Source organism: Chlamydotis macqueenii, chromosome 18 (genome assembly GCF_036417535.1).
Source record: "Chlamydotis macqueenii isolate bChlMac1 chromosome 18, bChlMac1.mat, whole genome shotgun sequence".
Taxonomy (NCBI): Eukaryota; Metazoa; Chordata; class Aves; order Otidiformes; family Otididae; genus Chlamydotis; species Chlamydotis macqueenii.
In genome coordinates, this window is record NC_141573.1 from 1171990 (window position 1) to 1188178 (window position 16189).

Consider the following 16189-nt stretch of genomic DNA (forward strand, 5'->3'; position numbering starts at 1 on the left):
TTATCTAATCAAATACATGGAGACAGAAAGTACTGCATTGTGAGTTCTCACTGTGCCAGGAAAAACAGACACCTGCCCCAGCTCCGATCTATACAAGTCTTTCCTCTTCCTGAGAACTCGTGTGGAAAAAGGCTGTGCTGGTACCGCAGGCGGTCTTGGATGGAGCGGCACAGGAAAGCCTGGTGCCAGCTGTCAGGAAGTCCTGAGTCAAGGAGCGCGGGAGCCAGGATCTGTTATTTCCAGCACTGGCAGAACACGCAGGCAGGAGCTAGTAAGGATCCGGGAAGGTGGGAATTACATAAGAAACCCTTCCTGATAAATCCCTGCCTTAGCTTCAGCGCTGTGCCTTGGCCATTGTGCAGAGTGCTGGTGGGGAAACGAGCCTTGCGTGCGGTTGCTGCAGTGACGTTAGCCAGGGAGAGCTGTGTTTGCTGCCGGAGCAGTCTGCCGAGTCTTCCCTGCTCTCCTCGCAACGCTGGCTTCCATGCTGAGGGAGAGATGACGTGTGAAAGAGGGAAAGCTTTGCAGACTTTCATGTGACACTGCTTGGTGGGAGGCTTCGGAGTCGTAACTGGTGTCTGTCCGAGGAAGCTCCGAGGTGTTAGGAATCGGCGGGATGTCAGGATCCCGTCGTGTGGCACACTTGTGACTCCCACGTGCCTGGGAGCTCTGCGTGGGGAGGGCTGAGCCACAGCCAAACCGGCTGCTGTTTGCTGAAATGATTTCTGATGCTTTAATTTAAATGGGAGCTGGCTGGGAGGGAGACAACGACGTGAAGGATGGGCCTAAATAGTTCTTTTCAATAATCATTTTTGGTTTTCCAGCCGGCAGCAGCTGGGCTAGAGGTCACGGCTCTCTGCTACACACGCGTCCTGATGTACTCCGTGCTTGCTTGTCACCAGAAGCTCCCTCGTCAAGTGTTCTGTGGGGTTCACATTTTCAGAGATCATTGCTCCCTCCTGGCAGGATCATCCATGCAGCTCTGTCCCGCAGGCAGGTGGGCCTGGGAGGAAATGGGATCTTTCCTGCGTGCTCTGCCTCTGCTCGGTCAGTCAAAACCTCGCCTGTTCAGCGAAGGCCCGCTGGCTGCCTGTGTCACGCCTAGCTGAGCTGCTACAGAGCGTCTCTGCCAGGTTACAGTTATTTGCAACACTTGTTAAGGACAAGTTGAGTTTAACAGTTTATTTTCTTATGGATATTGTACATTCGCTCTCTGATAGCACTTTGGAGGAACCCATAGGGATTTTTCTGTGTTATTCTTGCCGTTTTTCTTCTCTCAAGGCTCCGCGGCCCTCCCACAGTGTGGGTCAGGCCAGGTCTCTTTCTGTGCGGGCTCAGGCCCCGTTACTTTCTCTCTTTAACTCCTGCTGCGTTCATCGTGCAGGTCTTCACTTGTGTTTCTGAAAGGATCTGAGGGGTGGGTTTGGGTGGTCAGTGCTTAGCCCTTGGGTGGCTGGACGTTTGGTGGTTTATTGTCTCCAAAGCAGTTAGTATCCAGAGTTTCAACATAACGAGCGGTACTGGGGATCTCTCACAAGCCGGCCTGCCAGAACTTCCGTAGAGATTTGTCCCCCCATCAGTGACAAGCTATGGGCGGTGCTGGCCATGCTTCTCTCTCGGTTTCTTGCTCGGTCCCTTTTTGCCGTCTGCTCCTCCATGCAGATGGCATGCAGGGGACGCCAGGCAAGCGGGGTTCCGCATGGAAAGACCACTTCTGCCACCAAAGCCCCTCACTGCTGTTGGGCAGTGCAGAGGCGGGAGCTGTCCCGGTGAGCTCTGGGGGTGGGGGTGGCGGAGCGTTTGTTGGTCTCGGTGAGGTGCTGTGACTCTCCTGGCCCGCGTGTGTGCCTCTTTGTAGCGCTGTTCGGTTTCCTGGGAGCCTGCGCGCTGTCCCCCTCTCGGCAGCGTTCCATGCCGCCATTGCTCCCACCAAGCGCCCTTCCGGCCGTGCCCGAGCCTCGTCTGGCCGTGTGCCGTGTGCGATGCTGCAGCGTCCGGGGACCCCACCTGAGAGAGCTCGATGTGGGAGGAATCTTTGTCGCTGGTATCAGGTGATAAACACGACTGCCGGCTCAGCCTCCTTGGCAGAGTTATCTTTCCTCAGACCTGAGAAGCCCAAGCAGCTCCTTTACTCTGCTATTCTTTACCTGCTGGAGTGAAGAGTGCTCTGCTCAGCCGCACAGCCGCCTGTTTCTGAGTCCCGAACGCTGAGAGCCGCTGGGCTGTAGGGGAATTTGCCATTCTGCTCCTGCTCCTTCTCTTCCCCTGGCCGTTTAGTTCTGACTTTAATTTATTCCCAGCGAAGCTGGATTTTCATTAAGGTGTAGGTGTAATCTCTCTCTCTCAAATCCCCTTTGATGTATTTTATCTTGGCTTTGTTTATTGCGTTTCATTATTGGTCATTTGTCATTGCCTTTCTAATGGATGTTGTATTCTTGAAAAAGTGGAACAGTGCTTTTTTTTGCCAGGAGGAAAGGTGGCAGGAGGGTTTCTTATTTTTTATTTGTTTTTAAAGAAGCAGAGATTCTGCTCAGGAATAGTTGTTTGCCAAGGTACAGTGCATTTTGAAGACAGTGTATGTAGTAGTGACAGGTGATTTCAGTACTTTCTTATTCAGGAACAAAGTGTTTGTGGGGAATGGGGAAGGAGCGAAAGGACTTTCTTTTCTATCTTCCTTCTCCACGAGTTATTCCTTTTGGAACAGCTGTCATTTCCTTCATCAAAAGAAGCTCAATTGGAGTCTTGTAGCTCAGCTGTTTAATTGATCCAGGGGTGTTTCTAGAGCAGCGTGTTACTAGCCATGGATAATTTTTAAAGCATTAAATAAAGACACATCATAAATAAGTCCTGCAGTAGGTTTGGGGATGGGATCATACGAGTCTTTTCCTTTATGTCCTGCGCTTTGGCTCGGGGTGGGAATACCCCGATCTCTGCCAGTCGTCGGGAGCAGCACCCCGACTTCTCAGATCCCTGGCAGGAGCTGCCGGCAGCACGGTGCAGAATGCAGCGCTGGCCTGCTGGCTGGAGGCCAGGCTGTGCGGGAAAGCCGTGGCAGTGTGCCGAAGCCCGGGGCTGTGGGGTGTGAATAAATACAATAAAATAGATCAGAGCGGCTGTACGCTGCTCCGGGGCTCTCTCCAATTTCAGGTTTGTGGTTTGTGTGTAATCAAAGCAAGGTGACGTGGGGGCATCATTTTCCTGCAACCATTCCAGTATGGAACGGTTGCCGTTATGCCGGTAAATGCGGTGTTGGTAACGTGAGCATCTCAGGGGTTCGAAAATAAAGTAATGCCTTTTTTGGCCTGCAGTTATCTATCAGCAATGAAGGAAAGACCTGCATGTGTTCTCAGCTTTCTGTCTGTGTCAGAGCTGTGCTCCCCCTGTCATCTCGGGGTTGCTACGTGGTGCTTTTCAGCTGGAAAAGGTTAAGCAGAGTAATCTGTATGGCACTGGAAGTGGGCTCACATTGTTCGGAGAGGAGGGGGGTTAGGGTGGCTGGGTGTCCCGCAGAACGAGGTTCCTTACCAGCCCATTGCGTGTGGTGCAGGCGCGGGTGCAGAGCTCTTCAGAAACCCTGTGTCATTGCTCTGGGGAATGCCTGGGACTTACAAAATAAAACATAGGACAGCAAAAGGAAAGGAGAAGAGATTACAGATGATGGAGAAGGTTTAGGTCAGAAAGGTGCTCAAGTATTGAAGAACATAAAGTCCCGTGAGCTCCTCCATTGACGTGCATGTGTGCGAGTGTGGTGCAAAGGTAATTCACGGAGTTGTGATGGTTACCGTTGTTTTGTGTTGTGAATATGTTGATATCCTGAAAGATCCCAGAGGAGCATGACTTGGAGAGCCAGATCCGCAAGGAGCGAGAGTGGCGGTTCCTGCGCAACGCTCGTGTCAGGAAGCAGGCCCAGAAGATCATCCAGAAAGGTGAGTGATCTCCCTCCTGCCCGCGCTGCAGGCAGCTTCCTCGGGCTCAGTCAGAACGCTGGTCTGTAGAGCCCCAGTTAACGATGACCACGTGCTGACCCTCAGACTGGAAAGGTGCCTGCGTGCTCTGCCGTGTGCGGGCGAGGCGATGCTGCTGTACGGTGTTCTGCTGATGCTCGCACCTTTCCCTTCTCAGCTGCTGGTTTTGTCTGCCAGGTCAGGGGAGTGACCCCTTAATGTGTCAAATGTCTGCCTCCCCTTTGAGAGCTGCACTACCGTGCCGTGTTAGGAAGTGGCGAGGTCAGTCACAGGTGGCATGCTCAGCCGCAGCGTGGCACCAGGCTGGCTGAGCTGTCTGGTCGGCACGGCAGCGGAGGACTCCTCTGAAGGAGGAAGAGCTTGCCATGAAAGCAGGCTTCCCCACTTATAAGAATTGACAGAGCATCTGATTTTCGGTGCCAGCGCTGGCTCCTGAGCCCTCTGGCTGATGGGCAGCAGCTGAGCTCCTCAGCCGCGTCCTCGATCACAGCCGGCACCTCCGCGAGAGCCAGCGCAGTCGGCATGACATCGATGATTCAGAGGCCTCTACCAGATGCTGTCGATTTACCGCTTGGGCTTTTCCTCCCTGGCCAGTAAAGCTCGGGTGGATAGCGCAGGTCACGTTTCCAAAGGGACAGCAGGCAGGATGCTGTAGGGTGAACTGCAGAGCTGCGGTCCGGCTGAGAGCGTGCAGATGGTGTTTGATGCACGTCAGATGCCGTTCGGATGGCCAGCCATGGCAAACTAGCCTTGCTCAGCTGCTGGATGTGTCCTCCGGGTGCTCAGAAGACATGTTGATGATGTCTTTCACGTTCCCCACTCTGCTGAAGTCTGTAAATGATTGCTTGCTCCTTATATCCCATCATATTTTAAATATTTGTACATATGGCGCTGTGGGCTTACACGTTTCCCTCTAACGTGCCTCATGTTCGTGTTTCATTAGTGTGTAATCTCCAGAAAGCTGATGCTGCTTTAATTTATGACTACGTGGGGCTGGAATTCTTTTAGCACAGAATTTATGTGAATCCAGTGGAGCCCAGTGAAGTACCCTCAGGAGCCCGCACACTTGTTCCTGCTGCCTTGAGCAGCAGAGGCCGGGGAGCGGCGTTGGCGGGAGCTCTTGTCCCTCCCGGCGGCGTTCCCAGGGCAGGGCCGTACGACGGGGGCTGTTCCTCTCCTGGGCCGCTCGCCGAGGCACGCGGTGTTGGAAATAGTCATTTGCTGAATGACGCCCTGCCCAGGGCTCAGCCTCCTGCGTGTGCCTCGTCTGGAGGTTTGCTGGGCTCAAGGCGGTACAACGGGCAGCTTAACGTCACGGAACTGCGGAATATCATGGCCCAGAGTAACACAGAAACGAAACTGGGGCCCAGGAGATGGCTTGGGAGGCCTTTCTGAATACAAAGAAGGGGATTTTTCGTGCTTGCCTGAAGAAGTTAAATCTTTTTCTAAACAGTCTTCATATTTGGTTGCTTGATCTCAGACGCTGAAATGCCAGTACTCATTTTAAAAAAAAGTGAATTATTAAAAAGAATTAAAATAGACTTACAAGCCTTTAATGAAAATTAGATTAAATGGATGCATTCTAAACCAAACTAGAACTGAGTGAGTGTCTCCTGGGCTTGTGGCTTTGTGCGATGAATTCATACTGTGCCAAAAAATGGCAGTGTCAGGGGTACCAGAACTGTTTGTGAGCAGCAAACTGTTCTGAAGGGAAGGTGGGAGAGGTCTGTAACCATCCTTCTAATGTCTCCGTGGAAAATATATTTTTCATTTGCAAATTAACCTAAAATTTTTAAGACCTTAAATGGAAGGTTAAATAAATAATCCACAAGCCAAAATGAAATAGTGTATTTAAAGTTGAAAAAACATTTTCAGTTTTTTTATTTTGAAAAAATAATGTTAGTTTTTCTGTCAACACAAACTGGTTTCTCTCTGGGCTTGGTTGTGCTTGCTTGCTGTGTTCTCTCCGTTACCAAAGTAAAGGACACCCAGATTTGTCACCACAGTGTTTAGTTTGTACCCGCAGACGCGAGACAATTGGCCTAGAGTCGGGGCTGTCAGATAACTGGGGTCTGAGAAGGTTCTTCAAGGAGGAAGGTGTTGGGGGATCTGGTGGTGAGAACTGGGGAGGGAGGAGGAGAGCGGTGGCACTGGGAGGCTGAGGATGTCCGAGCTCCGTCCCTCGGGCGGGATGTTCCAGGCGCTGAGCCGTGGCTGCCTGCTCTCGCCCCGCAGGTATTTCCCGGCTGGATGATCAGATCTTCCTCAACAGGAACCCAGGGGTCCCCTCCGTGGTGAAGTTCCACCCGTTCACGCCCTGCATCGCCGTAGCCGACAAAGACAGCATCTGGTAAGGGTTCCGTGGGGTCTGCAAAGCGCTCGCTGCCCTGCCGCTGTGGGCCGCGTGCGGGCGCGTTCAGAGCGGCATGTTGAAGGCGCGGATGGCTTGTCGCGGGGTAGCACCGCGATGCGTTGTTCCCGTTCCTTTCCCTGCTCCCCTCCGTGCCGTCCTCCCCTCTCTCGGGGCGGGGAGATGGCCAGAGCCCAGTGCCGTGGTGGTAGGCATTGCGCCAAGTCCTTTTCTACAGGAGGGCTGGGTCAGAGGGCTGCGGGTGAATCCTGGCAGGCTTACCAGAGTTACCTACAGCGGGGCTTTTGTCCAGTTTCTCTCACAGAAGGCTGACACGCAGTGTTAATAAAACGATGCTGAATACCAAGGGAGAAAAACAAATTGAACTGGTATCCAGCGTGTATAAGTTCTAGTTTTGCTGTGATGAGGACATCTCTTTACAGCTTGCACAGAGAGCCAAGGACTGACCTGATATTTTTTCCTCCCCAAGTTTTTGGGACTGGGAGAAAGGGGAAAAACTGGACTATTTCCACAACGGGAACCCACGGTACACCAGGATCACGGCAATGGAGTACCTGAACGGACAGGACTGCTCCTTGCTGCTGACTGCCACAGGTAAATAACGTGTGTCCCCACGTGTGAGGGCAGGACTGGGGGCCCTTACAGACTCCAAGTCCAGGTGAGCTGTTCTGGACCTCCTTCTCTGCCCTCGATGAGCCTGGCCCACCTGAGCCTCCTCTGCCCTTGGCTGCTCTCCGCTGCGAGGCGTTCCCAGGATCAAACCTGGACAGTGTCTCTGGCAGTACTGAAGTCTCTTACCTGCTATGAGGGTGCTGCAAAGATTTTCAAGTGACTAACAAGTCAAACGCTTGCTGAAACGGTTTCCCGTCACAGCTGTATTTGTTACATCGTTCTGGGTCTCTGCCTCTCACTGCAAGTTCCTGGTAACCCCCCCTGTACAGTCCCTCGGGCAGCGCGACTTCGCTTGGTTAGAAGCTGCTGTCCAGAGCTGAGAAGGAAATCGTGCTGCAGACAAAGTACGAGAAATCCTGTTCCTTGTGCTGTTCTGAGTCTAGAGCAGGCAGGGTGTATTTTAAGCACTAAACTTCTCAAATAGTTCTGAGTGTTTCCCTAGTCTGTGTATCTCACCCGGGGGAAACGCTTCTCTAGAACGCCCTGTGGCATGACGTAAGGTAGCGTGAAGAGCTCTTTCCCATTCCGTGGTCTGTAAAGCCGTGAGTAAGATCTGCTTCTCTCCCAGGGAACCATTCTGAACCTGCCAGTCTGAGTGTTTTCAATAGCTTTTCAAACTTCCTGCTGAAATGGACAGGTTGGGTGCAATTACGAGAGGTGGAAGAGGAGCTGAGAGGGCCTTCAGGACATTTTCCTTTCAATTTATTGATTCTTAGCACAAAAGTTGCACAGATGGGGAACAAATTGAAAAAATACATTATGTTCTTGGAAGATTTGCTGCTGATGGGCTGGACTTTGATTCAGCTCTTCTGTGGGGTTGTATTTTGTATTTAGTAGGGTTTTTGTGGTTCTCAGCACCAATAGCAAGGAGGACAGAGATGGATCGTGGAGAAAATGAATGAAAGAAATGGAGCGACATCTAATGTCAGGTGTTATTCAAGGGAAGGAGAAAAGCTCTTCCAGAACAGTTCCCAGTAGAGCAATGCTTTAGGTTGCATGGATGTAAGATTAGAGAGGAAAAACAACGCTAATAAAAAGGCTTAAGTGAACTCTGCTGTCAGGTTTGGAGTTTGTGTGACTACAGTTCCACTTCTGCTCTTCCCTTGTTGTGCTCAAGTAATGATGAGAGTTGTATCAGCAGTGACGCTGCATTGTGTTCACTTTTTCTGTCTTCCCCGAGATGATGGTGCCATCAGAGTGTGGAAGAACTTTGCAGACTTGGAGAAGAACCCGGAGATGGTAACTGCCTGGCAGGGGCTGTCAGACATGCTGCCCACCACACGAGGTGAGCTCCCTCTAAGGTTTGTTGGGGGGTGGATAAAAACAATTTGTGATGGTAGGGTTTTCTCTAGGGATGAGGAGAGCAAAATGGGTTTCTCAGCTTCAGCCATCGGTACCATCATTGTTCAACAGTCTCTGCCTTGGTGAGGACTTACTTTTCCAGTTCTCACAAAACAAACCAACAAAACGGAAAGCCCAGCACAGCAACCTCACAGGTACAGTTAAGAGCAAGCAGAGCAGCCTCTTGCTGTGCAGCAGAAGGGTACAAAGTCCTTGTCCTTCACAACCTTCACAGCAGCTGTCTTGCCCAAGAGTTCCTCTCAGCTGTGTTCCTAAGGAGAGAACTGTCGAACAACGGTGGAACTGGGTGCTGCCCCACTCTGTGCTTGTTGTTCTTCGTACCGGTTATTCTTCCCCTTGGGGTGGGACAGCAGCTCACGTATTGCCTCTTTCCCTCTGGTGGGCTGCTCGGCCTTCGCACAGCTTTGCATGTTGCACCTGTGACCTCCTCTAGCCTGAGCTCCAATTTTGGCAGTTACTCTTTGCTGTTTACTGTGGAAAGAGAATATGCGATCTGAATCTGATGTGTGCAGAAGGACAGCACGGTTGGGCACTGACCTGCTTGGAATGTTAGGGAAGTCGGATGGAAAACACTGCAAAAAAGGAGCGCTGGCCTCCAGCCATACGCAGGGTGAAACCAGAACCCCAGTCTGAGTAACCCTGGTCTGGTTTAGGACATGAAAGGAGGTGGAAATGTCATCCTTCTGAGACTTGGCAATGTATTAATGATGGTTCTCTGTCACTTAAATATTTTTAATCAAGGTCACAAGTTTCTCTAGGTGTGCAAGAGTTCAATCAGCACTTGTGGGATTGATGCAGGAATTGCTGGGTGAGGCTCCCCAGCTTGTGCTGTGCAGGAGGTCAGATGAGATGACCATCATCATTCATCCTGACCTTAAAATCTGGCAGTTCTCATTTCTGAGCTGATGTGGTTCATCACAGGAGCCTGACACAGCTCTCTTAGCTATTCATTGGATTTCACTAGCGCTGCCTTGTTGAGCTCATATCGGTTATGTTTTCCTTAACACCTCATGGTTCATCGCTGGTGTTTTGGGAGAGAGGAACTGTATTTGAGGTAACTTCAGGCTCTGTGCCTCGCTGCAGTATGTGCACAAAACTGATTATAAGCTGCTGGAGGTTTGCAGCATACTGTGAGAATTGCCGTGGTCAAACCCTGCTCTTGGCAGAGATGTCAGTAAAAGCAGGAGGAAAGCAGCGGTGGTGCATCGAGGGGTTCAGCCTGGATCTCCTTAGGTGGAGAGAAGCCCAGCAGTCATCTCAAGTTGCCCTTCGTAGCGTCCTTCGGTTGGTCTGTATCTCTTTCTTGTCAGCACCAGCTTTCCTGAAGGCTGCTGGTTAACGTTTACCATCCCTGGATTCGGAATCTTGCTCCCTCGGTGCTGGTAACGGACTGGCCCAAGGACCTGGGAATCCCCCCGGACTACTCTGATCGTTGGCTTCTTGCTGCATCGTCAGTCCTGTTCAGCGAGGGTGCCGATGGCTGTCGATGGAACTCCTTTGGGCTAATTCTGTTTTCCTGCCTCGCTTTCCACGCACTCCTTGTCACGGCGCAGCGTTTGCTGGTTGTACCTTGCTCTCCCCAGCCCTCAATACGGAGAGAGGACTGTGAGCATGAGGGGCATTGCCACGTGGGGCGAGAGCTGGGGCCACCGTACGAGCTGAACGCTGACACTCACCGAAACAGGAGCGTTGAAACTTTTAAGTCTGTTCCCTTTAAGGTTGTGGGCTTTTGCCCTTTTCTTTCCCTTATGATCTTGGGAGGTCTGGCTCCTCTTGCACCTTGGAGCGATAGAATTAGGTTCAGAAGAGGAGGACGGATTTCTTTGGGGAGAGAGAGATAAATGGAGTCACTTGGAAAGAGCTGCGTGGATCGAGTCCCCACGGAATGAGACGCTCTGGAACTCTCTTTTGCTGCCGAGCCTATAGCTGTGGTCCAGCGCTGGCTTGTAAAACTGAAGATGCGTCTTTGGAGCTGCAGAGCTCAGGAGTTTTACTGGAGCTTGTTTGCTCCTGCTATTGATTTCCTTCTCTCTTCTCCCACCTTTTTCCCCTGTGTCGTACTCATCTCTGAATTTAATCGTTTTCTTGACCGCAGCCAGAATGCTGCCTTCTCTGGGCAGTTCCCCACTTCTGAAAGGAGGGAGGAATGTGCAGTCCCCACATACATCCTTGGGAAGCTCGAAAAGCGTCCCCGGGTTGTCTGAGTAGGGGGGGTCAACAATAACGTGGTCTGGGCAGCCTGAGAGCGGGGAGCAGACCAGAGCGAGCCACAGAACTTGAACTTTTACGGTCTGCAAAGGACTTGGTGGTGGCGTGCAGCCCGAGGGAGGAGAAGCGAGCTGATGCAGCGAGGCTGGTGTGTTAAACTGGGCCCCAGTTCATTGCGCTTAAGAGTTGACTGGAGACCCAGGGTGGGTGAGTCCTAATTTAAACCCTGGCAAACTACTGTGTGGGCACTCTCTTTTTTTTTTTTTTTTTTTTCCCAGTACAAGATCTGTTGATTTTGACCTTGTTTAGATCTGTGCTCACCATGCACCAAGCGAATGTCCTTCCATCCAAATCGGGGTGTTTACAGCAGCGTTGGCAGCAGGTGCTCTGGCATAAGGAGTGGCTGGGAATCCCCAGCGTGAGAGGTGGAGGGGGCTGAGGAGAAGGCAAAACAGCTGCTAATAGCCTCACGTTTCAAAGGATGGGAGGAAAATGAAGCATTTTCTAGCGAGCAGTGTAGGAAGGGCATCGACCTGACGTGCTCTGAAGCTGTGGTTCCCCAGCAGGAGGCTTTGGCGTTCCGGCCGTTTCCATAGAGAAGGCTGTTGGAAGGCTGCGGGTTGTGTGAGCGGTGTGCGCTTGCAGCGCGGCACAGACCCATCGCCTGGCGTCCCACGGCTCGGGTTGGGGCCGCTCTGCACTGGCGCTGCTGGGCAGGCTGGGTCGCGCTGCCTCGGGCTGGCTCGTGGGATGAGTGGCCGTGCTCCTGCTGCTGAACAAAACTGCTGTGTTTTGTGGTGTTTCTTTGTGACAGAGGGAAACAAGCCACCATCCCCCAGCCAGAATGGCTTTGCCCTTTAAAGCAGCGCAGCTCTGGAATTTGGAAAAATACAGAAGTGTAACCAGCTGCCTCACAATTACCAAGGCCGTCTGCTCAGCTGTTCCCTCCCCAGCTCCCTGTGTGCTGTCGCAAATGCCTGCGTGGCTTTCCCTTCTCCAGTTCAGCAAAGAGAACCAGTATATCACTTCCGAAGGGTGCTGGGGGAGGACAGAAGGGCTCAACCTGCTCTCTCCCTGCATACCTGGAGCTCCCTGTGCGAGATGTTCCAGGGTTGTGCCAAGGAGCCTCTCCCTTCCCCGCTGGCTGCCGTGCTCCCTTATTGCCCAGTGGCCAGCAGCTGATCTGTGGCTAGCTTCAGGGTTGTTTAAATGGAGCATCCGTAAGCTGTTTGCGCGTGCTGCATGCTCTTAGCTGTCTGTGCCCTGAAGGACGGAGCGGAGGAGCCCCCGGCACGGCGGCACTCGCTGCGAGGAGCCCAGACCTGCCGCGGCAGAGCCTCGTGTTCTGCGCTTGGTTTGGTTTGTGCAGGTGCTGTGAGTTTTTGGATTTCTGTCTGTCGCTTCCGGATGCGTTTTGCTTCAGAACAGGAGGCAGATCGTGCAAAGGATGGTCTCCTTGTGCAGGAAGAACTGTCAAATCTGTGCTGCTGTCAGCCAGCCACAACACCCACTGCACACACGGCAGGTGCTGCCGCCGATGGCTGCCCGGGGAACGCTGTGGCTGAGCTAGAGCCTGCTCTCTGGATGGAGGCATGTGCTGCTCCTGGTGCTTCTGCTTCTCTTTTATGTCATTTTCTTTAATTTAAGTTGCTTTTTTAAGATTTATTTTTTCTCTGGCTTACCCTTGGCGTCAACCCCTTAATCCCTGTCTTCTCACAGGTCTGGCCCGAAGGGTTTCAATCTATCTTGACAGAAGTAAACAGGGAGGTGAGTGCTTTCTTTCCTGTTACCTACGATCAGCGGGGTGGGAAGGACCTCGTCTGCCTTTGGGTTGGTTGATGTTGGGTTTTTGGCGTTGTTGGAGTGACTGCTGGGTCCCTGTGGTTCCTGGAAAGCTTTGCTGCTGCTGGCTCTCCCGTTCCTTGCCTTGTGTCTGTGTCCGTAGCGGCCGTGAGAAGTGCAGCGAGGGTGCCTGTGCTCTGGGCAAACACAGCTGCACTGGGAAAAGGGCAGCGTCGTGTCCCGCTCGGAACTGCTGCGGGGAGAGGAGGCTTGGGTGGGATGTACAAGCCTCTCTTTTCCAGGAAGGTTTCCAAGCATCCCTGGACAAAAAGGTTGGAATGTCAGGTTCCAAAGGTGAACCGCCATTAGGCTAACGTGGGTTTTTCTGGGGCTTACTGGTAACACGATTGTGAGATCGTGTGAAAAGGAGACGCTGATGAATCTTTCTCAGGAGGCTTAGAACAGTGGGCTTTTGGTAAGGACATGCCTAAATTTTACAAATTTAAAGAGCCTGGCCTCTCCTCGGCCGCCGAGGTCTTCAGGGAAGCAGATGGCTGGGGTGTCAGGGCACATCCGAGGGCGAGAGTGTTCGCGTAGTCATCTTGGGCTGCTCATCAGTTATTAATATCTGCTGGCCGATAAGGGCTGAGTGTGTCTGCAGTGATTAACAGGACGAAGGCGATGGCAGTGGTGTGTGATCCAGAGCTCCGTAGCTTGAGGTCTTTGCAGATCTCTCGTACGTTCAGAGACGGATCGCTGGCGCAGAAACGAGCAGAGCTGATGTGTTGCTGTTAGCTGGCTCTGCATTTCACTCAAAAATCCCCTGGCGAACAGAAAGGCTAAAATTAGCAAGGCTTGGCTGCAGGGATTCCCTGCTCCGTAAGCTGGGCGTCCGAACGGTGTGAGGAGTTACCAGCACTCCCTTGCTGGATTGATCCTGCTGATGCCGAGCGGTCGCGCTCTGTCCCACGCACACAAACAACTGTGGCTCAATAAAAAACGTTCACCAGTGTTTTCTGGCCAAGTGTTCTCCTAGTGAGAAACACAGCAGAGGGATTCCTTCTCCCACTGAAGAAGCCTTAAAAATGTGTGAGGTTAGCTACGTGCCTGACAGAAAAATACATCAGCAGTATTTAGATAAAATAGACTAGTTTTGTCCTAAAGCACGGAAAATCTGTTCTCATTACCTAGGCTGCTGTGAGGAATTTCTACCGAAGGAAGGACAGGGGACTCTCTCTCCGTTCTCACGTCACTGGGTGCTGGTTTTTGGCAGGAATCACTGGGCACCGCTGTACTGCGGATCAGTGGTAAAATAGAGGAAGAGCAGTGAGTTACTGGTCCAGGTCATACCAGGCCGCTGCGTAAGTCAGCCCAGGAATCCCTGGAGTTCCTGTGAGCACGGAGCAAAGCCTGCAGCCGGCACGTGCAGCATCGGGAGGGCGACTGAGCTGGCAGGGGTCTGGAGGTGCATTAGCGTCACCCTCTGCCCAGGCTGCTTCACCTCCCGCTCCGTCGGAGCCCTCCTGGGGCTCTCGGCACGCTGCTGCATTACCTCCTGTCGGCGTAACTGGGCGCGCGAGGTGAAGGAGGAGACGGCGTTAACAGGAGAATAAACGCCTGACCTGTGCCCGCCTCCATCCGCCGCTGCCTCCGGAGGGTTGTTGGCGCTGATGTGGAAACAGCTGTAATCTGTCTTAACCCGAGAAAATTTGTGCTGATGCCAAGCAAGAAAAAACAAGCACATACTTGCCAGTCCCCTGCTTCCTTCCTGCTCTCCTGGGGCTTCCGAAACAAAGCGAAGGACGTCGAATACCTGCTCTGCAGAAAGCCAGGGCCTCGCTCTCTGGAGAGTGCTCTGCTGCGGGTGCTGCCGGCTCTCCTGGCAGTCAGTCAGCGATCCAGGTGGGAGAGGGCGGCGAGGCAGCCGCCAGCGTTCTTAGAAATCAACATCAGCGGCTTCCTGGAAGGAAAGGTGCACGGGGAGCCGCAGGGCTCTGGGGCTCGTGGGGCCTGCGGCGGAGAGGAGCCCGGCAGAGGGACGGCTCTGACCCGCACGGGGGGCTGATCGGATGATGGAACTCAAACAGCTTAGGCTGGAGGGCAAGAGGGAGACGGAAAAGCAGAGTGAGGCTTCCCGCATCTCCCCAGGGGTTGGTGTCTCCTCCTTTAGGAATAAGAAGGTTGGGAGAAGCACCTTATTTTTTTTTATGGCAATACAATAATTGGAGAAACTGCGGCTCCAGGGGTTTGTGTTCTTTTAATTGGATTCCCAGCATCACAGCTACTCTTCTCCCTTGCTGCGCATCGTCCCTGGCATAGGAAGAGTGACACTTTGTGAAAGGAAGAAATTAATGATGAGTGAGGTCATCCAGCCCTCCCACTGCTTCCTGGAAATTAAAACAGTGATGCACCTCATTGCTCAACCGGAGGGCCCGTGATTAAAAAATCATCAATCGGAATCGGAGGTGCTTTTATGTTGTGTTTTGTGTAGGTATCCCGGATTCCACTGAAATGCCAAGGACGGGTTGGCCGGGTTCCAGTAGCATTAAAAATAAGTGCAGGCACTCCGAACACAGCTGCTTTCAACACCAGTGTTATTTGTTGAAATTTATACAAGGAACTACCCCATCCAGACAAATATCTGGTGCTCAGGGAGAATCCTGAGGGAAAAGCCGTAGAAAGTTACAGCTTCAAGAACGGCTACGAGCCTGTGCAGCCTTGTAGAGGATCTCACATCGTACAGAGCTGCAAGTACTTGTGTGAAAAGACAAAAAAAAACCTCATGAAAAACAACACCCCAAACAGAAGAGGCCCACAGAGCTTTGAAAATTTCTTTTCCTGAGCTGGGGAAGATTTGTTGCTCGTTATCTGAGAACATAACATTGCTTATGGGAAAATTGTCGTCTCAACTAATGATGCGTTAAAAGCGGCGTGTTCCTGCCCCTCATCGGCTTCCGAGGGCGCCGCAGCTTCGCTCCTGGCCCTTCCCAGATGGCCACATTGGTGTCGCGGCATCGCCCCTGCGTGCTGCGTTTCTGTAAGTAGGTCAGAGCGCGGGAGCGGGGTGGCAGGTAATGCCAAACCTGGCCGCGCGGCTCCGGCGAGGGGCTGCGAGCGCGTGGCTCCGCGGGGTGCGTTGCCTTTTGGCCAAAATGAGGCCGAGAAGCATCTCGGGTGCCAAGCCTGCAGGCCAGGCCCCAGCAGGTGAGCTGCCATCTCCGTTGTAACATCCTGGAGAAGGACTTCTGTTAATTAAAAAGGAAATGATCATTAGTATTCAGTCCCACATTTGCTTCTCATCACAAAATACTAGGAATTTAACATAAACCATGAGCCAGTAGGGTATCGTTCCACCACGAAGCCCTTTGCCCGTACGTGGAAATGGTTCAGCTATTTGTGTCTCACCTCGTACTGCGAGCGCCGTCTTTGAGTTTAACGCTCGCAGTCGGAGGAGGCTTTCCTTCTGTTACACGCTTGCAGACGGCTTAAATTTGCGTACAAAGGCTTTTCTTCTTTTCAGACACATTTGAGTTCTGGCTGAGCGTTTCCAGTCGCATCCCGGGGACCCCGCTCCCCCTTTCCTCCACGCATTTCTTTCTCAGGGCGTCGCCTGGGCGGCAGTGGGAGCGCACCCCCGCCCGGGGCCGGACCTCTGCACCTGGGGCCCGCCACCGTTCCCGCTGCACATGGAGCCAGTCCATCTACTGGGGGAAGGTGCCAGGAGTGCTCGGCCTTTTGCAAATATTGTGTTATTTCTGGTGCCCGAGTTGTGTGGTGCAGTCTGAGCGCCCTGTTCTCGGGGACTGCCTAGCCCGCCGCGAGGGCCGTG

The 16189-nt window shown here is 52.7% G+C and overlaps 1 protein-coding gene across 2 annotated transcripts in view; it reads left to right on the forward strand.

Annotated features, from left to right (window-relative positions):
• RPTOR (regulatory associated protein of MTOR complex 1) overlaps positions 1-16189 on the forward strand; it is a 141203-nt gene that overhangs the window by 111719 nt on the left and 13295 nt on the right. Inside the window, exons 25-29 of one of the 2 annotated variants that reach the window (XM_086762678.1) lie at positions 3821-3926; positions 6201-6315; positions 6806-6930; positions 8189-8293; positions 12298-12345. In XM_086762678.1, coding sequence (XP_086618804.1) covers positions 3821-3926; positions 6201-6315; positions 6806-6930; positions 8189-8293; positions 12298-12345 — 499 coding nt within the window. The remainder of the gene's footprint in view (positions 1-3820; positions 3927-6200; positions 6316-6805; positions 6931-8188; positions 8294-12297; positions 12346-16189) is intronic. The other variant, XM_086762679.1, reaches the window with a different exon arrangement.